We start from the raw sequence: 24,190 nt of genomic DNA on the forward strand, positions 1-24,190 counted from the left end.
CCAAACACACCCACACAGGGGCCACAGTGGCTGCAGAGCGTTCATTTACAAACTGGGAAAAGCAGTGTGAGTTGTGGGGAGGCAAATGTGGGCTCCGTGGTCCCCTTTTTGGGTTTCCTGTGTGGCAGTGCTCAGGATGCAGAAAGAAGTAGGCCGTGGTCCCTGTGGGCACTGGAGGAAACGGCAGCCATGTGGTGGAGTGGGCAGGGTTCCGGCATGGCAAACGGGAGGACCCAGAGCTCTGGTCCTCGCTCTGTCACTAGCTGGATCACCTGGAACGTGTCACTGAATCTCTCTGGTCCTGAGCGGGGCTGGCTGTCAAACTAGAGACTTGGACCAGATTTATATTGATGGTTTGAGGGCTGCGTTCAAAGAGGTGCCCCCTCCCGACCCTGAAATCAACCCAGGCAGCCCTGCTCCTGCATTTTCCATATGAGGCTTCTGGACAAATTCCTCTAAACAGAAGGTCCGTTGGCTTAGCTTACAAGAAAGAAAGAAAAAAAACCTTTGAAAAACCCCACAGCAGTGGCTAAACATACAGGATCCAGCAGCAGAAAGCCAGGGTACCAACCCCACCCCTGTGGCTCACCCGGCTAAGCCTCGACTTCCTCCGCAACAAAGTGAGGGTGCTCTGAGGGTCCCACGAGCTCACCCGTGTAACGCACATTGCCTGGCGCTTATGAGACGCTCGGAAACGCCAGCTACCTGCCTCCTGAAGCTTCCAGAGCCATCCTATGGCAGAACTGGAGGCGGCTAAGGAAAGTCTCAGCAGACATCTAGGGCATTTGGCGAAATCAGGGTGCAAAACTCCAAAAGGTTACAAGGGCCAAGCAAGTAAACCAAGTGAAGGAAACAGGCCAGGTGTGAAGCCAATCTGGAGGGAAACATGGAAAAGATTTGACTTTCCTTTGAACTTCACAAAACCACAGAACAACAGCGTCAGCCCAGTAAGAGATGGTATCAAGCCCTCAGCCAAGTCCTGGGGACTTGGTGATGGAGGGAGGGAAGTTCACGTCCCAGCCATTCACTCCAGCCATCTGCTCCCACCCAGACACGAGGACCTGGCATTGTCAGACTCATGGGGTTCTTTTCAAGAGAAGCCAGAAATCCCGATTTTAATGTGAAAATCTGGTTTTTAAAGGCTCTCTAGGGAGAACTGTCAGGGAAGTTCTGTGCCAAGATAAGAAGAATCTTCGAGATCTTTTTCCTCCACAACCTCTTCCCTGGTGGAGTCATGAGGAGTCAGGGTGCAGCTCAGAGTCTCAGGAAGCCCAGTTTCTCATCTCCCTGCTCCTCTCAGGCCTGGATCGCCTGCGGATGGCAGACGGGATAAAGCAGAGGCAGAGAGAGGGGCCAGGGTGCCGGGCGGACCCCACAAACGCCAGAGAGCGGGCAAGGAGTAGCCAAAGAGAGGCATCGTTTTCCTCAGTTTATTTCAAGAGAACAAAGAATCAACCATCAATTCTGTACAAAAACATGGCCATAGAGCCACGGTGACCCTTGGGCCAACCCCCTTCCCATGCGCCCCTAAATTGCCAAAAAACAAGGACGTGACCAAAAAACCCAAACTCTGGAAAAAATTATTATGAAAAATCAGGGGAGAACTTCCCTCCCCTCTTCCCTCTCCCCAATGCAGAAGTTTGGGGGGGGGATGGGAGGTTGTGTCCTTGACAACGGTGGGGGGTCTGGCAGGCGGCTGTGGGCAGATTGAGTGTTTGGCAACCAGTGGGGCTGATGGGTTAGGATCCAGAAGGAAGCCAGGGGGCTCGGGGGAGGGAAAAGATCTCCAACCCTGCCGTGCCCCACAGGACACTCGAAAACAGTTTATAAAAATTGGGGCCAGAGAGTAGAAAAGAAAGGAGTCATCAGAATCAAAACCTAAATAGTGGAAAGATTTTTTTTTTTTTTCTCTAAAAGGCAAAAAAACTACAAACAGCCCAGGTCCTGAGCTGCCCCAAGACTTGGGTCCTCCACTGCCCCCTGAAACCTGGCAGGAGCAGGGCTGGGGAGTACCGAGAGGTGGGTTCTTAAAAAAGTTCCCCTGGATGGGAAGGCTCTTCGTCTTTCGTCGCCTTCCTCTGCCTCTCGCAGCTGCCCCGGAGAGGGATGGCGAGGACCAGGGCTACGCCGGCAAACTCAGCTTCTTCCCCTTGAGGACTGGGGGGAGAGAAAGGGGGGTGGGCGTGACCAAGGGGTCCCTCGTGGAGGGGACAGCCTCCCACGCCCACAGCAGGGGCTTGGATGCTGGGCTGGGCAGAGATGCAGGAGGGGCAGCCCCAGGACTCGGATTATCAGCTGTGGGTGGGGCCGGGGACCAGGCTCCCGGCCTAGGGGCTGAGCCATGGAGCCCCGGAGGAGGCCCTATTTCCCCTAATGCTGGCTGCTCCCCTTCCATCCTGGAAGGGCTGGAGGCCTTGGCTCTCGGTGGTCGCCGTATCATTAAAAAATGGCAGGGCTGGCTGGGCGAGACCACCCGCTTCTGCCCTCCCAGCCTTAATCCTCAGGGGGCGTGGCTGCCTTCAGGCCTCTGTCCTCCTGTCTCCTCTTCCCTTCACACTGACCAACTGAACTTCCAAGGTCTTTGCTTTAATCATCGTCTCTAAAAGGCCTCCCCCCGACCACACCCTCTCCACGTAAAGTAACCCCCTCACCCTCCACCATTGTTCACCAGCACATCCCTGGTTCCTTTCTGTCGCTGCCCTTCTCACTGTCAGCAATCATCTCTCTTGTTTACTCACCACCTCCCCCGACTACAATACAAAGGGAGGGGAGGGCCTTGTCCATCTTTTCTCCTAAGCTCGTATCCCCAGAGCCTAGCCCCGGCCAGGGACATAGACAGTGCTCCATAAATTTGTTGGTTGAATGAATGAATGAATCTTGGTGGGCCTGAGTCCCTGAGGGTAAGGACAGAGGTCCATGAGCAGAGAGGAGGCCCTCCCTTCTCTGAACGCTGCTGGGGCCTGGATCTGTTACGGGTGTGAGACTGAAAGACTTTGGATATGGAACCTTGGGGCAGGAGGAGGGCTTAGGACACATTCCAAGAGAGGAAAAGTCAGAGGCCACCCCTGCCTGCCCCTCTCTTTGTCCTGTCTCCCCTCGAGGGATACAGGGCTGGGGAGATGAAGCTGGGGCCCCAGGGAGGGGGGGAGCTGGGGAAGGAGCAGGCTCCCTACCGGCCGGCCCCCCACGCTGGCTACCTTTGGTGATGTAGAGGTAGAAGAAATCACAGTAGAGGACCGTCTGGACCAGGCCTGCCACGATGGCGATGAGGTCGAAGAAGCCTTCGAAGTGGTAGCGCCAGATCCAGTTGAAGAGATAGAGCGTGCGGTAGACCCCCAGCGCAAACAAGTAGTGGCTGGTGATGGTCTCCGCCTCGCCCGTCTTGCTCACCATGAACAGCTGCGGCAGGATGGCCACAGACTCCAGGTAGATGGAGAAGGTCCAGAGGATCTGCGGGGAGGCCGGGGCGTGGGAGCAGAGGGCAGGACGAGGCGGGAGGGGACAGGGCAGAAGAGAAGGGTGAGGATGGTGGACCTTGTGGCTACAGGTGCAGTGATGTTGGAGAGTGGGCGACAGGTACCACAACGCCTGCCGGGCACTCACTGTGTGCCAGACACCTCTTTCCTGCCCCACCTGTATTCTCTCGTTTAATCCCCACGATGACCCCATGAGGGAGGTACTATTATCAGCATCCCCTTCTTTTTTGTTGTTTTGTTTTTCGGTTGTGCCGCAAGGCTTGAGGGATCTTAGTTCCCCGACCCGGGAGGGAACCTGGACCCCGGCAGTGAAAACACCAAGTCCTAACCACTGGACCACCAGGGAATTCCCAGCATCCCCTTCTACTGATGAGGAAACCGAGGCCCAGAGAGGGTAAGAGGCTTGCCCAGGACGTAGCTAGGAAGCGGCAGAGCTGGGATTTGAACCAAGTGTTCTGAGCCGGTGTTTGTGAGCACTTTTAATTTACACCCCTCCCAAGGGCAGCGCAGGTTGGGATCTTGGCTGTGAGATGTCCCTTCTGTGAGATCTTGGGCAAGAGACCCAGATTCTCGGAGCCTCTGCTTCCTCACCTCTAAAATGGGGATGATTCTGGGAATTCCTTGGCGGTCCGGTGGTGAGGGCTCCGTCTTTTCACTGCTGAGGGCCCAGGTTCAATCCCTGTTTGGGGAACTAAGATCCCACAAACCACATGGCACAGCCCTGCCCCCCACAAAAAAAGGGGATAATTTTCCTGCCTTGGTAGGGGCGACATTCAATGTGCAATCTTTAGAGACATAAATCAGACTGTGTCACTCCCTGGCTTAAAACCCTCTTGTAGCTACTTCTTATCACATCCAGAATAAAACCCAAGTTCCTAACCTTGGCCTTCAAGGCCCTCCTCAATCCAGCTTCATCTTCTACTCCCTCCCCTCGCCCTCCAGGGTACAACTACCTGGGCCTTCCATCTGGTCCTCCAACACACCAAGCTCCTTCCTGCCCCAGGGCCTTTGCACTTGCTGTTCCTTCAGCTCTTCCCCCAGACAGTCACATTCTGCCTCTTCCACCTCCTTCCAATCTCAGCTCATCAGTCACCTCCTGAGAGAGGTCCTCCCTGACCATCCTTCCCCCTGGATGGTCACATCCCCTGTCTTATCTTCCTCCTGGCAGCTCTGACCAGACTGTGAGCTCCGTGAGGTCCAGGAGCCTACATCTTGGGCACCCTGTGGGCCCAACACCTGGCACAGTGCCTGGCACATATTCGATGCCTGGATGAATGCATGAGCGATTGGAAGCAAGGTCCCCAAGTGCTTGTCACAGGCCATCATTTAGGGAGCAGTGACAAGCATCATTTGTAAGCAGGACAGGGCATCCCAGGAGGGAGAGACGAAGAGATGGCAGGCAGCTGTCGGCCCCTTTTCAGTCCTCAGCTCCCTGAAAGTCCCACCTGGGGTGAGTTGTGATCTGCAGACCCACCGAAACCTCCGCTCAGACAACAAAGCCAGCTGGCAGGTGTGGTTCCTCCTGGGTTGTTTTGGTTTGTGGGAAGGAAGTGGGGACCTTCAGGATGTATTCCTAAGAACTGACGTTTATATAGCACTTACTACATCCAAGGCACTGTTCTATGCACGTTATGGGTATTAGCTGGCTTATGCCTTAACCCTATGAGGTAAGTCCTATTGTTATCCCCCTTATACAGATGAGGAGACTGAGGCCCACGGGATCAGTAACTCGTCCAAGGCCACACAGCTAAGATGTGGGTGGAAACAGATTCCTACCCAGGCAGCTAGACTTCAGGGCTTGTTCCCATAATTACTCAGAATCCACCAGCGAGGTTCTTAGTATATCAGGTTAGTTGAGGCTCTCGGGAAACATACCCATTAAATTGATACATACCGATTGTTAGCCTTGGGCAGTGGAATCATGACGTAAGAGGAGAGAGAAGGTCTATTGCATTTTACTTTATCTATTTGTGACCTCTGAATTTTTAAAGAATTGTTTCCTTCTATGATTAAAAAATAATTTTTCAGCATGCACCTATTGATAGCATGGGCTTTGAAAGCAGGCAGACCTGGGTTCAAATTCTGTGAGGTCTCCCCTCTGAGCCTCACCTCAGTCCTCCAAGAAATAGGGATGAGTATGCCCACTTCCCCAAGAGGCCGACGGATCAGACGGGATGATGACGGATTTGGAATGGCCAGCTCAGAGCAGGACACACAATTGGTGCCAATACTTTGCACAAGTGACCTCCCCACCTCTGAATGAGGGAACCACACAAGCTGGAGTCAAGAATCCTGGGTCCTGGTCCGGCCTCCTCCACCTGGAGCAAGTCCCACTGCCTTCCCCCAGCCTCAGTCTCCCCATCTGCAAAATGGGCCCAGCTCAGCGGGTGCTCCATGCAAGGTGATGCTGATGATACAGTTGCAAAGTCCAGGCCCCGCAGCCAAGCTTGGGGTTCCTGCCACAGTGCAGTGCCGCCTCCCTCTGACATTTCTGGGACCCCTGGGTCAAAGTCACCCCCAGTCACCCTCAGTCAGATTTGTCTAGCCTGCAGGGTGCTTTTAGAAATAGATCTGGAATCTGTAGCCAAAACTGTAAAGTTTTCCCTCAGGAAAACTCCTGAATTGTGGCTTGTGTTGAAAACATCATCACATCTGGCTGCTCAGTGGCGGCTTGCAGAATCTTAGTTCCCCGACCAGGGATCGAACCCGTGCCCCCTGCCTTGGACGTGTGTAGTTTTAATCACTGGACTGCCAGGGAAGTCCCAGGGCCAGCTTCTTACAAGGCAGGAGTGAGTGGTCCTGGGGGAGGAAAGACTGCTCTGAATTTGATTCCTGCCAGCCCCAGGAGGCCTTAACCTTCCAGATTTAGCAAAGGCCCTCTCGAAATTCCTCCCAGGATTTAGCAAAGGCCCTCTCGAAATTCCTCCCAGGAATTTGTACAGGTCCCACCAAAATGCCATGCAATAAAAACCATGACAGCTAACATTTAGGAGTAAAAGGATCCACATGGTCCTAAACACTGCAAGCACTGAACAAACATGGACCGCACTTCCTACCTACTGCCAGACACTGTGCTTTACCAATATTAACCCCTCATCAAAGCCTATGAAGTAGGAACTGATTATCCCCATTTCACAGACAAGAAAACTGAGGCACAGAGAAATTACATGACTTGCCCAAAGTCTCACAGCTGCTAAGTGGGCTTCAAATCCCAGTTCTCTGGTTCTAGAGTCTCTGCGTCTAACCACTACATGATGCTGTCTAATCTCAGTAAATCCTCACAATGACCTGATCTCGACTTTACAAATAGGGAAACTGAGGCACAGAAAGGTCAAGTTCCATGCCCAAGGTCATGCTAATAGAAAGTAACAGATCCAAATCCAAGTAGCCTGGCCCCCAAGAGCCCCGTTTCCAACTCCTGAACTATTCATTAGGCCAATGACTTTGGAAGAGTCATTTCAACTCCCTAAGCCTCAGTTTTCTCATCTATAAAATGGGGCTGCTATGAAAAGTAATGAGTTAATGTACGTGAAATGCTGAGAGCAGCGTCTGGCACATAGTGAGTGCTGCTGCTGTTACGTTACTATCATCTGACTCCAGAGCCCCTGTTTTGAACTTTATGTCCTAAAAGAAGGAAGTCTGAGCAAACCCTACAGAAGGAAGCCTCTGAGTGGGTCCACTGTCAACTGCTGTTCTCCCACAGCCCACCCCACCACCACAGACCCTGCAGGTGGCCTACCTCTAGAGGGGTAAAGTCATGGTTGACCAAGAACGCCAGGATGGCCGTGGGAACAACAAGGAACTCCACTCGGAACGTGTCGTGGTTCCCATCGTAAGTGGCTTTGAACTTGCTGTAAATCATCCAGACCGTGGTGAAAGAACAGGCGATGTAGACCACCTGTCGAAGGGGAGGATGCGGAGGGTGCTTCAGCTCCAAGCACAGGGTCCGAGCCCCCAGTAGACTTAGACCCAGCCCCAGGAGTCCAGGCCCCCAGCCTCTCCTCCCTCAGGCTTAGCAGTCTGGACCCCTAGCCCCATCCTCCCTCAGACCCAAAAGTCTGGGACCCATATTCCCTCCTCCCTCGGACCCTCCCCGGCTCCCCCCTCAGGAGGGCTCGGCAGGTTAGGAAAAGCCTTTACCTTCATGCACGTGTTGTAGAGTGAGATGTAGTTGGTGAAGAGGTCCAGGTAGCGGGCAGTGAACACCACAGCAAACAGGGCCTGGCTCTTCCCCGAAATCCCTGTGGTCCAGAGAAATGGGGATGGGGGAGGCTGAAGGTGGGCTGCACGGCCAATAAACTGAGGCCCAGGGCCCCGGGCGAGCCAGAGGGGTTCTGGAGTGCAGCTGTCCCTGGAGGCCTCCCCAGCTCCCCCTGCCTAAGCAGGGCCTTTTCCCACGGCCCACAGCCAGGGGGCAGCCCGGCCCCAAAGCTACTCCAGCCCGAGGCTCTGTCCCAGGCTAGGCCTCGTGGCCACCTCCGGCCCCCTCAGGGTCCTCCCACAGTCCAGATCCAAGGTGGAGCCTTGGGAGGACCCCACTTGACCTCAGCCTTCCGGAACAGGTCGCCTACCTCCCGCTCCCTTTCTGGCGGCCACAGTCCACGTCACCAACTCCCAGCCGCCTCCCTGCCTGCCACAGCTCCCTGTTCCCAGCCCTGGGAACCCTAAGGCCACCCAGATAGGGGCCGGGGGAGGCTGAACTGGGTTCCTGGAGCCACCCCCACCAAAATGGATGCATCTCCAGTTTGGGGAAAGGAGCTGACCCCCTGGTGACCCCGGACCTGGAAGGGGGATCCTCAGCAAGCAGTGGCGGGGAGGAACCCGTCCCCCTATGCCTCCAAACCCTTCCCCGAGTCCTGGACTGTCTCCCGCATTCTCCCCCCTTCTCCGGCCCCGGTGGGCGTCTCACCGGCACACGAGCGGGACTTCCAGATTTTGAGCAGCAGCAAGATGATGGCTAGGAGGTGGGAGAGGTCTCCCAGGAATCGGAAGAGATTCATGGCTGAGGGGATCTGGCAGGGCTGGGCTGGAGGGAGTCAGGCTGAAGGGGGGCTGCCCCCCGGGGCTGCTGTTCTGGCCGGGCGGCTGGGCTGGGGGGCGGGAGAGGTGCCCTCGGGTGGGCTCCGCTCCGGGGAGGGGGCTCTGGGCGGGGTCGCCGAGGACGGAGCTGGTGGCCGAGCCAGAGCTAGGAAGAGGGAGGCCGGCGGGAGGGAGGGGGAGGAGTCCGGGCGGGAGGCTCCGCCCCCGAGGGCGGAGTCCCGGCTCTCCAGCGCCCTCTACCTCGCACACCCCCCCACCCCCACCCCCGCTTGCAGAGTTGGCGCCGAATTTACCCCCCTAAGGCCGCCTCCCAGGAACTTGCGGGGTCGCTGGGATCCGAAACTCGCAAATCCGGCACCAGTTCCCCCAGGCAGTCCGTGCCTCTCTGTAAAGGTTGCAGCCCAGCCGCACAGATTCTGCCCTTGACATCGATTCGGGAGGCAGATCTCTGAGATTTAAAAATCTTAGACAGGGACCCAGAGGCTGGCTTTTCAGGGGCCTCCAGCTCCAATGCACTCAAAAGACAAGAGAGCAGTCCCCAGTCCCCCTCTCAGACTCAGAAGTCTGGGTCCCCAGCACCTTCATCCCCCAGGAGCCAGGAGTCCAGGACCTCAACCCCCTCCTCCCCCAGGACCCAGGAGTCCAGGACCCCAGCCCCTCCTCCCTCAGACCCAAGAGTCTAGCCCCCCTTCCTTGGGGCTTAGGGTCCCACCCAACAATCCTGTGTCTCAAGCATCCTAGACCCAGGAATCTAGATGCACAATGCCTTCCTCCCTCTGGGACCCACAAATTCAGGTGCCCAGTCTCTTCTTTTTCAGAAATGTAAGGCTTCACTCCTGCTCTCCCAGACCCTGGAGTCAGCAGCCCACAGCTCTGGCTCCAGCCCCTCCTCCAGAGCTGCCCCCTCACAGGCACACATACACACCCTCAGGAGCCCAGGTGTCCTGCGCCACACTCCACCACAGCACTTTATAGAAGCGCTGGGCTTAGCCTCTCTAGCAGGAAGGGCAGGAGCTGGACAGCTGGCCTTGAGGGCCAGGAACAGGCTGTGTCTAGGAGGGGACACACATTGCTTTCCTCCTGGATGTCTGAGTACCCACGGGTGATGGATGTCAGGGTCCGTCAGTAAAAGAAGGGGTACAGAGGTAGTAGTTTCCTCAGATTGCTTGGTGGATTGGGTGCCTGAGGGTGACATCCATCAGTCTTGGATTTTGGGCCGCTGAGGGTGGTTTGTGTTAAGGGGTCAGTTTGTCTGAGTGCCTAAAAGGGACTCAGGCCTGGAGGAGGGGGCCCAGATTACTGGGTAGCAGTGGAGAAGGGAGCTAGGGGCTTGGACTCCCGGGTCTGAGGGAGGAGGGGGCTGGGGGCCTGGACTCCTGGCTTCACGATGGAGACCTAGTTTGCAGGCCTGGCCTTCCGGGGCAATAGAAGCCAAAAGATGGGTCCTAGCATGGTGGAGAACCAAGTCTGGGAATGGCCTCCTGCTTCACAAGCATCAAAGTGGGGAGGGGGCAGAGGGCGGCAGCCCCTGGGCTCTGGAGCCCAAGTCCCAATCTGATGCCTCAGTGCCGGGGCCTGAGTCCCTGCCTGTTCCCCACCCCTTCCTCCCCGTTTTATTTGCAGCCCCTCACTCTCTTGTCCCAGGAGGAAGGCAGAAGCTGGGAGCTGGGGAGGGGGGTGGCCCCCTCCCCCAGCCCTGGCAGGAGGAGGGGTCCCCAGGGAGGCCAAGAGGGGGGGCTGTGGGTCTCCCGGCAGGGGCGGACGGGGACTGAATGTTAATCACATCCCGAGCGAGTGTGTGTGTGTGAGAACAGAGCGAGTGTGCGAATCCCTCCCGCTCCAGCTCCTCCAAGCTGTGGCCGCCGCCCTCCGCCCACAGCCTCCCACGGCCACCGGTGCCCAGCTGGGGGGGTGTCGGCCCGGGTGGGTCCGCCCGGCCCCCAGGGATCTCTCATGCGTCTGCCATCTGCCCGGTGAGGATCTGTGTGTCCGGGTGTCTGGGGCTGGGCTGATGGGGGGGGGGTGTGTCTGTAAGGGCTGCGGCGGCTGAGGGAGGGAGGGAGGGTTCTGTCTGTCCGTCTCGACCCTGAGCCACCTGCCTGGGTGTCGCGGGCCCCCCAGTTTCCTCCCTCCGAGCCCCCCCCCCAAACCCGGATGGATGGTGTGTACCTGGGCTCTGTGCCTCCTGCCTTCGTCCGGCCGGGCTTCTGGCGTCCCCGGCTGCCTGTGTCCTCCTGTCTGTCCGATCAGCCCCTGACGGCAGTGGCAGCCCGGCCCCATCAGACCCGTGTGTGTGTGTGTGTGTGTGTGTGTGTGTGTGTGTGTGTGTGTGTGTCGCTCCTCAAGCTCCGGGGGTGTTGAGGGGAATCCCAGGGAAGTGAGGTGGTGCGTGTGTGTATGGTGTGTGTTTCTGCCTGTATTTAAGAGTGGGGGAACGAGGGGGGTCGTCTGGAGGTGGCCAAGCGAGGAAGGGGCGAGCAGTCCCCCCGACAGGCAGTCTTCCGCCCCTCAGGCACACACACACACACACACACACACACACACACACACACACACACACGCCACCGGCTTCAGAGGTGACCCAGACAGACAGACAGACAGACACAGAAGCGGGAGGGGGGGAGCGCTAAGGGCACAAAGGGGGGGGCATGCGAATGAGCCAGGGAGAGGCGGGACCGGACACATGGACGGGGGGGAGGAGCCGGGGCTGAAGCGGCAGAGGGGGGCACCCCGGGTGGGCGGAGGGGGGATCCCCACGGGGTCGGGGCAGCGAGAGGACACCCCGACAGCCTCCGCAATGTCCGGGGCCCAACTTCCAGCGCAACATGTGTAGCAGCGTCCTCGCCTAGTCTGAGTGGCCGCAACCTTGGGGGACAGACAGGGCAGGACGGACCGAAGAAGAGGAGGGAGAGCTGGAGCCAGGGACGGGCAGGAGGTCCCCGCCACCGCCGCCGCCCCAGGGCCTGCCCCCCCACCCCCTCCGCGGCTCCCTGAGCCCTCCGCGGAATCTTCGGGTCGCTGGACTCCGGTTCCGTTCCTGGCACCCTCGCAATACCCCCCACAGAACAGGGTCATGAAAAGGTAAGGCTGGGGTAGGGGATGCAGGGGTGGGGGTGGGAACGCGGATCCCCAAATCTAGGACAGGGAAAGTTGGCCAGGGGCCTCCGGGAAGGACGGGGATTGAATGGGGAATAGGGGTCTCTGGGGGCCTCTTTGCCCCCTATCTCCTTCTCCCTCTCTGACCCCTTTTTCCCAGGTCTCTACACCTCAGGTCTCCTAACCCCCCATTTCTGACACTTTGATCCCTCTCCCCAGCCCCATACACCTGACGCCCCATCTCCCTCTCTATCCCCCATCTCTCCATCTCACCTTCCCTCTGCCCCACCCCACCCCCTGCCCGCATCAGTCTCCCCCCCCACCTCGCCTGTCCTCCTCCCTCTCTCCTCTCCATCTCCCCTCCCTCCTCAGCTGTGAGTCTGCTATTAATACCTCTACCAAGGACCTTGAGAGCATCCAGGCCCTGGCACCCCTCGCCCCAAGCTACCATCCCTTCCTCAAGGTTCTGGAATACCCTTCTAGCCTCTTCCAAGCACCAGGATTAGGGTGGGGAGAGAACAGGGCTGGAGGGGGGGAACGGGACGCCGTCTGCAGCACGACGCGAAGGTGGGGGGGCGGGCTGTTGATCGAAGTGGCCTCTCCTCTCTTCTGTGATGGATGGGGGGGAGTGATGGAGACAGGCACACACCAGGAATCTCTGCACCCTCCTCCTCCTCAGCTGAGGGACAGGCTGTACTGTGCATAGGACCTGAGTGGGGTGACTCGGGGCGACTGGAGCTGGGGGGTGCCCAGGATGATGGGACGAATGGGGCTTGAGACAAAAAGGGGTCCTTTAAGGGAGGAGAGGGCTATGGGCCTGGATTCCTGGGTCCTGGGCATAAAGGAGGCTGGGCAGCTGGATTCCTGAGTAGGGGGCAGGAGTGAGCCGGGACTCCTGGATCCTGGGAAAGGATGGAACTGAGCACCAGGACTCCTGGGTCCTGGGGAAGGAGGGGGCCCAACAGCCAGGACTGCCGAGTCTGTGGGAGAAGTTGGAGGATAGGGCTTCTGTGTCTGAGGGAGAAGGGGGCTGGGGGCTCAGTATCCCGAGCCCCTGATGGGGAGGGGATGGTGGTCTGGACTCTTTGGCCCCCTGGGGACGGAAGTGGGGACAGAAACTCATGAGGAGGTGGAGATTGGAGGCCTGGACAATGTGATCCCTGGGGGTGTAGGTTTGGGGGGTTGGAACGCCAGAGTCCCTCAGTGGCTGGGGATACTGCTTCTCTATCTGTCCCTGGAGGGGTGGGAGACTGGCGGGAACTTGGCATCCAGCCTCCTGAGAAGGGTGGGGCTGGGGCTGCCTTCTTGGGCTTCAGCAGGAAGTAGGACCCCAGGGTCCCCAAGGCCAGAGGCCAGGCAGGGGTGAGTCTGAGAGAGGCAGAGGGGCTGAAGGGGTGAGCAGCCACCAGGAAGGGTGGGGAGAATGTGTGTTATCCTGGGATGGGGGTGGGGGCGCCAGGCCACAGCTGTGGGTTATTTTGGGGCAGAGGGGGGCTATTCTGAGCACTGATTGAGCCAGCTGCTTGGGGAAGGGCAGCGGAGAGGAGGGGCGAGGGGGAGCCAGGATTTGGGCATGCTGGGAGCCCCTGCCCCCATCCCTAGGGAGACAGTGGCCCAGGGTCCCTGGGAAGGCTGGAAGGGTGTGGGGGGTGAGGCCTCTAGGCAGCGGAAGGGGTGTGGGCCTTTCCCCTACCCTAGCTGTCTGTGGGGTGGATAGAGGCCTGCGCTACCATGGCAACCGGACAGGAGCCTGATTGACAGTAAAGAGTGAACCCTTCCTTGTCTGGACCCTCACCCCTTCGAGAAGCCCCTTCTGTAGGCTCTAAATCCTGAGAACCAGGAGTTCAGGCCCCCAGTGCCCTGCTCCCTCAGATCCAGGAGCCAGGAGTCTGGGCTCCCAGCCTGACCACCCCAAGCAACTAGTATTCAACAGGGACACAGGAAGAGACGCTGTATTGCCTCTCATTTACTAAATTGCTCTGGGCTGGGAGCCAGGGACCCCCGCTCTCCCCAGCTCTCCACAGCTGTGCCCCCCAACCTCACGGCTCAGACTGGGCCATGACTCTTTCTAGCTGTCATTGAGAATGGGGGGACAGGGACAGGAATAAGGGGCCAAAAGTGGGTTGGGGGTTGTGCTCAAATGGAGGGGTAAGGTCGTGGGGGGCATATTCTCTCCGCAGGATGCCCCACTAATTTCTTTTTCTCTCTCTCTCCCCACACACACCTGACCCCTTTTCCCTTTCTCTTTTTTTGTTCCCCTTCACTTTTTCTTCCTTTTATTTTTGATCCCTCCTGCCACTCGCCTTCCTGGCCTTCCTTTCATGTCTGTGCTGGGCACCTCCCTGGCGGGGGTCTTGCTCTTTGCCTCGCTATTTCTGTCTTCCTGTGTTTTCTGTCTGCTCTGCCTGCCTTCTCGCGCGATCTCTGATTTTGCCTGTTTCTCCATCTCTTGTGTGCGTGTCTCTTGGTGGCTGTGGGGTCTCTGTCTCCGTCTTCCTGGGTTTCTTTCCATCTTCCTCTCTCTGTCCAACTTTCTCGTTCCTCTTATGTCTCCCACCTTCCTTCATCTATCTCTGCATCACTCCTGCCTCTCATTCCCTCCCTGTACCTGTCACTCTGCCTTATCTCTCTCTGCCTCTGTTACTCTGAGCCTCTCTATCCCTGTCTGTTTCTCCTTCCATCTCCCTCCTTCTCCCCATCACTCTCTCTCCCTGACCATCTCTCTGTGACTGTTTTCATCTCTTCCTATCTTCCTGGGTCTCTCTCTGCTCCTGTTCTGATCCCATCTCTGTGGGTCTGTTTCCCATCTGTCCTGTCTCATTGTCCTCCCCCTTCCTACCTTGTCTCTGTCTTCTCCCTACCACTATATCTTCTCTGTCCCCATTACCCACCTCCACTCTCTTTGCCTCTGTATCTCTCCCTCGGTCTCTGTCTCTCCTTTGCTTCTGTATCTCTCCCTTTGCCTCGTATCTCTCTGTCCGTGTGTCTCCGTCTATCACCCCAACCTTTCTCACTTCTACCTGAGTCCCTGTCTCCTTGTATCTCCCCTTCTCCCTGTATCTCTTCCTATACCTTGTCTCCCTGTCTGTCTTTCCATCTCTGTGTCTCTCATTCGTATCTCTCTCTGCTCCCCGTGTCTCCCCGTCTCTGCGTCCCACCCTCCTCCGTGTCCCTCCCCGCGTGCCTGCGTGCTTAGAGGCCGCCCGGCAGGGCCCGCAGGCGATGCGCGGCGCTGGTGGCCCCCGCGGCCCTCGGGGCCCCGCTAAGATGCTGCTGCTGCTGGCGCTGGCGTGCGCCAGCCCGTTCCCGGAGGAGGTGCCGGGGCCGGGCGGGGCCGGCGGGCCTGGCGGGGGCCCCGGCGGGGCGCGACCTCTCAACGTGGCGCTCGTGTTCTCGGGGCCTGCGTACGCGACCGAGGCGGCGCGACTGGGCCCGGCCGTGGCGGCAGCCGTGCGCAGCCCGGGCCTGGACGTGCGGCCGGTGGCGCTGGTGCTCAACGGCTCGGACCCACGCAGCCTCGTGCTGCAGCTCTGCGACCTGCTGTCGGGGCTGAGGGTGCACGGCGTCGTCTTCGAGGACGACTCGCGCGCGCCCGCCGTCGCGCCCATCCTTGACTTCCTGTCGGCGCAGACTTCGCTGCCCATCGTGGCCGTGCACGGCGGCGCCGCGCTCGTGCTCACGCCCAAGGTGCGCGCAACCCGCGGGCGGGGCGGGGGCCAGAGGCTGAGGGGCGGAGCCGGGGCCCGTCGTGGGTGGGCGGGGTTGTAAGGGGGCGGGGCCAGCCCTGAGGGCCCCCATCGGGGATGCGGTGGGGACACGTGTAAGGGTCAGGTCTAAGTAAGAGGCGGGGCTGACTTGGAGGGGCGTGGTCTATAGGCGGAACGGAGTGTGCCGGGGAATCATCTAGAAGCAGGGTCTGGGGTGATCAGGCTACGGGAAGAGTTGAGAGGCTGCAAGAGAGGTGAATCAGGGGAGGGGGTGGGATCTGGGGAAGAGGCGGGGCCGGCCAGTGAGGGGCGGGGACTGGGAACGAGAAGGGACACGCCTGAGATGGCAAGGTCGGAGTGAGGGGTGGGCTCTGGGATCAGCGAGGGGGAGTCAGTTGAAAAGGAATGGGGTTCAGAAATGGGTGAGGGCTAGAGAGGAGGCGGGAGCCAGGAAGGCAGGAACAGGGACCAGGAAAGAGGGGTATCAGGTACTGAGGGAAAGGGAGGTCCCCGGCCAGCTGGGCATGGGATCTAAAGGTCAACGAAGGAGGACAGAACCATCTGGTGAAAGGACGAGTATGAGAAAGAGAGGTGTCCTAAGTGAGAGGGCGAGGGAGGGGTAGAACCCTGCAGCTAGGAAGTGGGGAGAGGCCAGTCAAGGAAGGGGTGAGTCAGGGAAGGGGCGGGGCTAGCCGGTGAGAGGGGAGGCCAGGGAGGACAGGACCCCTGCTCTGTACTAAAGGGGCGGAGTCTAGAGAGGAAGACGGTCTGGGAGTGGGCTCACCCAACTGTAAGTCTTGGAAAGCAAGAATCCAGGGGGTGGTCCTGGAAAGATGAAGGCCCCCAAAGAGGTAGCCTCAGCCAATGAGAGGTCAAAACCAGGAGCCTACAGGGAAGGCGGGGGCAGAGGCTGGAGCTGGCTGTGGCCTGGAGAGAGGCCTGCCTCCCGAGGGCACAGGAGGGGCCAGCTGGAGTGGACTTCTGGTAGGGAAAGGCAGAATTTGAACAAGCCTTGTGTGCGGACTAAGAAGTGGTCAGCTAAGAGGAGGTGCCTGAGAAGGGGCGGGGCCTATTCAGAGGTGGAGCCAGTGTAACTGAGAAGTGGGACTCGCCTGAGAATGGGGCCACCTGAGTGGGTGGAGCCTAAGTCTCCACCAATTCCCTGCTGTGGGGGCCGGCGGCTTTGTGACTAGATCACTATTGGAGGCTGGGACTCGTAGTTCTCTCGTGTCCAGGGCACTCTGGGAAAGATCTCTGTCCAACTTTCTTCTTCTCTTTGGCATGGGGTTGTCCAAAGATTTGAAGGCAGATCATCTGAGAGATGAACTTATTACTTCCTGGCTGCCACCTCCTTGGCATACGGAGAGACGTGGTCCCTTGTACCTCCATTGCTGCTTAGAAATGTGTGCCCCTCTGTTTCACTGTCTGCTAGGTGCACACACATTGCCTTCTGGGAAATATAGTCCCTTTAGTGTTTCTGAATGGAAGAGTGGTCCTCACAGCTGCATCTGTGCCCCCATTGAATACTGGGAATGTGGTCCCCTGAGCACACCTCCACCTGCCAAGGGTGAGGGCCCCTCAGTGCTCTCATGGCATTCTGGGAGGCCTCATCCCCTCAGGACAACAGCCCTAACCGGTACACATTTAACCGCAGGCCCATGTCTAGGGAGAAAGTACACTTGCTTGTCTTATCGCATTACTGGAAGATTTATTGGCTGATTCTGTGCCAGGGCTGTTTTAGGTTCTGGGGAATACAGTTATGAAAGGTTAAAAAAAAAAAAAAAAGACAAGGTCCCTGCTTTTACAGAGCTTGTATTTCTAATGGGGAGACAGAAAAAACAAATAACAGAGAGTTGAAATCGGTCCTGAAGGAGAGGTAATGACCGAGGACATGGCTTCAATAGATGGTGGTCAGGGGAGGCCTCCCCAAGGAGTTAAAACTGAGCTGGACCTGAGGACGGAGGAGGGGAGGAGCTGGGGGGAAAAGTGTCCCCGAGAAAGGTGACAGTGAAGGGCAAAGCCCCTGAGGCCAGAAGGAACTTGAGGTGTCTGAGGAAGAGCAAAGAGGTTGGGGTGATGGGAGATGAGGTCAGAGAGGCGACGGGGACGAGGTCATGCGGGGCCTTGTGGGCCACAGCGAGGACTTTGGCTTTGATTCTGATGTAGAATTATTGGAAGGTTTTCAACCAAGAAGGGAGGCAATCCAATTACTATTTTGAAAAGATCACTCTGGCTGCTGTCTGGAGAATGGAAGTTGCGAGAAAGGAAGTCGAGATGGGTTAGGAAGCTGTTGTCGTCTAGGCAAGAGAGTGGTAACCATGAGGGCCGTGACAGGGCCCGTAGTGAGGATTGAACAGCTGGGGTCATGTTTTGAACAGAGCCGAGAAGTCTTGGAGATGGTCTGGATATGGGCCCGAGGGCTGTCCAATAGAATTCTCTGCAATGATGAAGGTGGTCTTCATCTGCTCTGTCACATATGATAGCCACAGCCATGTGTAGCTGTTGAGCACTTGACGTGTGGTTAGTGCAACCAGGGAACTAAGCTTTATTTAACTTTAATTGATTTTAATGTGAATAGTCATGGGTGGCTAGTAGCTACCATATTGGAGAGCACAGGAGACAGTGTTTAAACCCATGGATTTGGATGAGATCACCAGGGAGAGAGGACAGAAGAGGAAACAAGGGCACCCCTATGTTTAGAATTCTGACTGAGGAAGAGAGTCCAGCAAAGGAAACAGAAAAGGAGGGGACAGGAAGGTAGGAAAAAAAGCAGAGAAGGGCAAGTCTACTCAGCAAAGCTTCCTCCAGTTGGGAGAGACTACCTTCAGCACCCTCATGGCCTGCTGGGAGATGCAGTCCCTCTCAGTGGATGCTGGGAACTGTAGTTCCCTCCCAGGATGCTGAGTGTGTCCACTACAGTAATGTTAGCTGCTGTAACAGATAAACCCCGACTTCTCAGTGGCTTAACCCAATAGAAGGTTGTTTCTCACTCATATAAAATCCAAACAGGTGTTCTTGTTCCAAACAGTCTCGCCTCCAAGCCGCGACTCAGGGACTCAGGTTCCTCCGTGTTGTGGCTCTGTAACCCCTTAGGTTTCTCCTCTGGGGCCTCTGCATCTGCCCTCAGACAGGGAAGAGTAAGGTGCATGGGGGGAGAGGTTTTCATGGATGAGCCTAGAACTCAGTCTTGTGGTTAAACATAACCCAGGTGTAGCTCTGTGCCCCAGCAAGGAAAGGAGATGTGTTTGCCGAACGGCTAGTCAGCCTGCCATGTTGAGAGCTGTGAGCTGCCTTTGGCCGTTGGGAGCTGTGATGCCCTTATCAGTTGCTGGGAGATGAGGTCCCCTTTGGACCCCTGGGAGCTGTGAACCCTTCACTGGTCGCTGAAGGTCCCTTACTGACTGCTGGGAGCTGAGGTCTCCACGTGGGGTGGCCTGACATCTTCCTCCTCCTCCCCTGCAGGAGAAGGGTTCCACCTTCCTGCAGCTGGGCTCGTCCACAGAGCAGCAGCTTCAGGTCATCTTCGAGGTGCTGGAGGAATACGACTGGACGTCTTTTGTAGCTGTGACCACGCGTGCCCCCGGCCACCGGGCCTTCCTGTCCTACATTGAGGTGCTGACTGATGGCAGCCTGGTGGGCTGGGAGCACCGCGGGGCATTGACGCTGGACCCTGGGGCTGGCGAGGCCGTGCTGGGTGCCCAGCTCCGTAGTGTCAGTGCGCAGATCCGCCTGCTCTTCTGTGCCCGTGAGGAGGCTGAGCCGGTGTTCCGGGCAGCCGAGGAGGCTGGCCTCACTGGGCCTGGCTACGTCTGGTTCATGGTGGGGCCCCAGCTGGCTGGAGGCGGGGGCTCGGGCACCCCTGGGGAGCCCCTTCTTCTGCCAGGAGGCGCCCCACTGCCTGCCGGGCTGTTTGCAGTGCGCTCGGCAGGCTGGAGGGATGATCTGGCCCGGCGTGTGGCAGCTGGCGTGGCCGTAGTGGCCAGAGGTGCCCAGGCCCTGCTGCGTGACTATGGCTTCCTGCCTGAACTTGGCCATGACTGTCGCGCCCAAAACCGCACCCACCGAGGGGAGAGTCTACACAGGTGAGTGGGGCTGGGCTGGGAGGGCTGTGGGAAGATTCCTGAGCCTGAATACCTGGGGTACTTGTGCCTGAGTGGCCTCAAATGGGTCACGTCCCCTCTCAGAACTTCAGTCTCCTTTTCTGTAAAATGAGCGTAATTGGGTCTCCTTTCTGGGGTTAAATCAAGTGATTTGGAAAAAAGCACCTGAGATACGGTGAGTGTATTACTATATTTCATGATTCTAGGATGCGCGTTTTTGCATAGTTTAATGTCTTTGAAACCAAGACATGTCTTACAATTGATAGCCTACCAAGGTTTCATGGGCAGTGCATTTTTTTCCTTTGTGGTAGGTGAAAACTGTGACACGTCTTCTAGTTGATAGCATCTTAGATTTGGTGAAGTACCCTAGTTAGACTAGGAGTTGAACTTCAGTAACAAAAAGACCCGACAATCCAATGTCCCAAACAAGGTAGAAGTTTGTTCCTTTCTCACTTAACAATCCAGAGGTGCACGATTCAGGCTATCAGGAGACTCCATCGCTCCATGTGGTCATTCAGGGACTCAGGACCCTCCCACCTTGTTGCTCTGCCATCTCCTTTCCGCACAGTCGAAGCTGGGTGGTAGGCCATGTCTGAATTCTAGTGCGTGAAAAGGGGGAAAGTGAGGAGGTGAACAAGCCATTTCCTTTATGGCCAGTGAGGTGGAAGGGACGAGTCTTACATCCCATCGGTGAGAACGTAGTCACTGGGCCAGGACTGACTTATTGGTTGTGTACTGCCACATCCATGCAGATTGGCTAGACATCGATTCTGATTGGGTAGTGCCTGTGCTGCACTGATTGTTAAGAGTTTGAATATCACCTGCCCATGCCCTGGGCTAGCTGCAAGGAATTTTGGGGAATGTGGGAAATGTCAATTCTAGCTGGGCAGGTGTGTGCCCAGCTGACACATGATTGTTTTAGAAGAGGAGACCAGGATTTGGTGGGAAACAGCATCTCCACCCCAGGAAGCTTTGGGAGTGAGAACTTGATGAGTTTGGTGACAGACAGTGGAAGGAGAGGACTTTAATGCTGAAATGAGGATGGGCTGAGTTTGGGAAGGGGCGATGGGTGGGGAAGAAAGCCTAAGGGAGGAGAATTGAGAAGTGGGGAGGTAGGGAGTTGGGAATCGGGATCCAGGGGCAAGAGGATGAGAAAAGCATCCCTTGTTCATAAATACTTACTGAGCGCCCGCTAGGAACTAGGGCTCATGCTGGGCACTGGGAACGCAGAGATGAATAAGACCATGGACTTCTCTTGAAAGAACACAGGGTCCTGTAGGGGTAGCAGACAGGGATGGGATAATGACAACACAGCATGTTATTTGCAATAATGGAGGTTGCACGGACTTTGTGGGAGCACTGGGGAGAGTACTGAAAAGCCAGGACATTTTTGGTTGCAGGAAGCAGAGTCTCATTCAAGTTTCCTCGGGGAAAGAGGGGTTTATTGGAAAGACAAACATGCACAGAAACCCAGACATCAGGAATTGAGGCCAATTCCTCAATTCCAGCTACTCTTTCAATTCATTCTGATTCTCTCTTTCTGATCTTCTCTGCTTCTGTGTGTGTGTGTGTGTGTGTGTGTATCTATCTTTCTCCCTCCCCTTCTCCATCACCATCACCATCTCCATCTTCATCACCATCTTCATCTCCATCTCTATCTCTATCTCTTGTCTCAGGCTTGTCACTCCCAGGGGCTGTCCAGTTCTTCTGCTTACCCAGAATTTCTGTTCCTTCATGATACTCATCATTTCAGCCCATCCTGTCCATCACCCATGCCTCCAAATCTCACAGCTAACTTCCTCCCAGGAGAGGAATTGTGTTGGTCCCAGTCAACCTTCCAAACTAGGCTATACAAGTCATGGGTCAGGCTACGGAGTCAGGGAGGTTTCCAAGAGGAGGTGGTTTCTAAGCTGAGACCTGAAGAATAAACTGCTCATTCATTCATCCACTCATTCATTGAAAAGCCCTTTGTCAAGAGTCTGTGGTGTGCCAAGCCCTCCTTTATGAACAGGGTATAATGTTGAACAAGGCCTCTGCTCTCACAGAGCTTACAGTCTCATAGGTGAGGCAATCAGTGCACAGACAAGAAAAGAAAGGAAAAAAACATCAGCAGGTAATAAGTTCTGAGATGATAATAAAGCAGGTAGAATGTATAACAAACGTCTATGGTGCTAGGTTAGGTGACGTCGTCAGGAAAGGCCTTTTCAAGTAGGTGAAATTTGGAGGTTAAAAAAAAAAAGAGAGCTTCCCTGGTGGCGCAGTGGTTGAGAGTCCGCCTGCCGATGCAGGGGACGTGGGTTCGTGCCCCAGTCCGGGAAGATCCCACATGCCGCGGAGCGGCTGGGCCTGTGAGCCATGGCCGCTGAGCCTGCGTGTCCCGAGCCTGTGCTCCGCAGCGGGAGAGGCCACAACAGTGAGAGGCCCGCGTACCGCGGAAAAAAAAAAAAAAAAGGATAAAGAGAAAGATCCAAGGGAATTCCCTGGAGGTCCAGTGATTGGGACTTGATGCTCTCACTGCCGAGGACCCAGGTTCCAATCCCTGGTTGGGGAACTAAAATCCCACAAGCCGCGCAGCACAGCCAGAAAAGAGAGAGAGAGAGAGAGAGAGAGAGTGCCAACTATCTGAAGATCTGAGTAAAGAGAGGGAGGGGAAACAGCAGGTACAAAGGCCCTGAGGCTGGAATTGCCTGAAATAAAGCCAGTGTGCCTGGAGCACAGTGGGCAAGTGGGCAGCGTGTGGTGGAGTAACAGGGGGCCCAGCTCAGGTAGGGCATTTAGGCCAGGTTAGGGGTTTAGATTTGATTGCAAGGGCAGTTGGGAGTCCACCAGAAATAGATAATCCAGGCAGGGGGAAGAGCATTGGGCAAAAGACCAGAGGGGAGAAAAACCTGGGCAGGTTGATGAGACCACAATAGCTCAGGGTGGAGAATTAGGGGTTGGGAATGATGAGGCTGGTTAGGTGGAGAGGCCCAGGCCGCGAGGGCCTTGAATGCCAGGTTGAGAGGCTTGGACTTTGTTCTGGGGCACTGGGGAGCCATGGGTGGGCTATGAGCAGGGGAGAGGTGGAGTCAGTTTGGGGTATAGAAAGACCTCTCCGGTGTGGGGTGGGGACAGACTGGAGGAGAAAGATTGGAGGCTGGAGGCCAAGTAGGAGGCTGGGGTAGGGGTCCAGGAGGGCTGTGGGGACAGAGAGGAGGGGATGGGGCAGAGATATCCCAGGGGCAGGAAGGACGGGGCTTGGGGACTGGTGGCCTGGGTTGGGGGGAGCGAGGAGGCAAGGATGGCAGCTGAGGGTCTGGTCCAGTGACCCGGGTGATGTGACAAGCATTCAGCGCACAGGGTGCCATTGTATAATAGAGATACCTGGGAGTCCAGAGACCCTCCCGGGGCTTCTGTCCGGAAGAAGGGACACGTGAGCTGAGTCTTGAACACCTAAGAACTAGTCAGGATGAGGAGGGAGAGAATAAGGGTTTTTTTCTTTTTCTTGGGCCGTGCTGCGCGCCATGTGGAACTTCCCTGTCCAGGGATCGAACCCGTACCCACTGCAGTGCAAGCGCAGAGTCTTAACCACTGGACCACCAGGGAAGTCCAAGGGTTTTTTTCTAGGCAGAGAGAAAAGCAGCTACAAAAGCCTAGAGATAGAAAACCACTTGATATTTTGGGGGACACCCTGCATTCAGTATTTGTGGGGCAGAAAAAGGGTTTGGGCAGAGAGAGTTTGACGGTGGGCAGTGATCAGAGATCGGGCTGCAGAGGCAGGTGGGTCCCCTAGAGCCTCAAACCCAGGCTGAGGGTCTGGGACCTGGTCCTGGAGGCACCGAGCTGCCAAGGGAGAGTGCCTAGCAGAGGAGAGGCGTATTTGGGTTTCCCAGAACTTAGAGGAGAGATTCACACTGGGCGCTGGGGTTGGTCAGTAGACAGGGGACTTTCTCGGCCTTCAGCTGCCAAGGTGCAGTTCAGGCCCCCACGTGTCCCCTCCCTTCCTGCTGGGCAGGTACTTCATGAACATTACCTGGGATAACCGGGATTACTCCTTCAATGAGGATGGCTTCCTGGTGAACCCCTCCCTGGTGGTCATCTCCCTCACCCGAGACAGGACGTGGGAGGTGGTGAGTCCTGGCGCTGACCTCAGGCACGGGAGAGGGCCTGGATTCCTGGGTCCTGGGGAAGAAGCAATGAGGACCTAGACTCCTGGCAGAGGTGGGGGCTGAGGCCCTGCATTCCGGCCTCTGACGGAGGAAGGGGCTGGGAGCCTGGACTTCTAGGTCCTAAGGGGAAGGACTGGGAATCCAGACCCCTGGATTCTGGTAGAAGAAAGCCCAGACTCGTGGGTCTGAGGGAGGAAAGGGTTCATGGGTCCAAGGGACAGGTGGGGGAGGACGCCCAGACTCCTGGATCTGAGGGAGAAGGAGCTGGGAGCTTGCGGCTACGAGGAAGGCAGGCCATGGAGGCCAGAACATTCTAGAAAGTCCCCCTCAGGAAGCCTGAATCCCCTGCTCTTGGCCAAGGTGGGCAGCTGGGAGCAGCAGACTCTCCGCCTCAAGTACCCGCTGTGGTCCCGCTATGGCCGCTTCCTGCAGCCAGTTGATGACACGCAGCACCTCACCGTGGCCACGCTGGAAGAGAGGCCTTTCGTCATTGTGGAGCCCGCCGACCCCATCAGTGGCACTTGCATCCGAGACTCCGTCCCCTGCCGGAGCCAGCTCAACCGCACCCACAGGTGACAGCCCCGGATCCAGAAGTTCCAGCTTCAGAATCCTCTCTTGAAGCC

The 24,190-nt window shown here is 56.9% G+C and overlaps 2 protein-coding genes across 2 annotated transcripts in view; one reads left to right on the plus strand and one right to left on the minus strand.

Annotated features, from left to right (window-relative positions):
- Window positions 1–1,400: 1,400 nt before the first annotated feature.
- On the minus strand, window positions 1,401–8,682 carry KDELR1 (KDEL endoplasmic reticulum protein retention receptor 1). The gene is made up of 5 exons (XM_027080060.1): window positions 8,386–8,682; window positions 7,617–7,717; window positions 7,216–7,374; window positions 3,198–3,450; window positions 1,401–2,157 (listed from the first exon to the last, which is right to left on the minus strand). The coding sequence occupies exons 1-5, from the start codon at window positions 8,474–8,476 to the stop codon at window positions 2,123–2,125; spliced, it is 639 nt and encodes a 212-aa protein (XP_026935861.1). The 5' UTR covers window positions 8,477–8,682; the 3' UTR covers window positions 1,401–2,122.
- A 6,130-nt stretch (window positions 8,683–14,812) lies between these two features.
- The window catches only part of GRIN2D (glutamate ionotropic receptor NMDA type subunit 2D), a 30,348-nt gene continuing 20,970 nt past the window's right edge, over window positions 14,813–24,190 (plus strand). The window contains exons 1-4 of the mRNA XM_027080061.1: window positions 14,813–15,299; window positions 18,782–19,401; window positions 23,414–23,528; window positions 23,928–24,139. Coding sequence (XP_026935862.1) covers window positions 14,835–15,299; window positions 18,782–19,401; window positions 23,414–23,528; window positions 23,928–24,139 — 1,412 coding nt within the window. The 5' untranslated portion in view covers window positions 14,813–14,834. The remainder of the gene's footprint in view (window positions 15,300–18,781; window positions 19,402–23,413; window positions 23,529–23,927; window positions 24,140–24,190) is intronic.

Source organism: Aethalodelphis obliquidens, unplaced genomic scaffold, assembly GCF_003676395.1.
Source record: "Aethalodelphis obliquidens isolate GAN/ISIS:26980383/991018 unplaced genomic scaffold, ASM367639v1 scaffold43, whole genome shotgun sequence".
NCBI lineage: Eukaryota > Metazoa > Chordata > Mammalia > Artiodactyla > Delphinidae > Aethalodelphis > Aethalodelphis obliquidens.

Excerpts from the sequence above, each read along its gene's own strand:
- KDELR1 (XM_027080060.1), bottom strand. The coding sequence starts at position 8,476 with ATGAATCTCTTCCGATTCCTGGGAGACCTCTCCCACCTCCTAGCCATC. Across the intron at positions 7,375-7,616 it reads TCTACAACACGTGCATGAAG|GTGGTCTACATCGCCTGTTC; the intron begins GTAAAGGCTTTT and ends CCCCTTCGACAG. Across the intron at positions 2,158-3,197 it reads CTACCTCTACATCACCAAAG|TCCTCAAGGGGAAGAAGCTG; the intron begins GTAGCCAGCGTG and ends CTCTCCCCCCAG.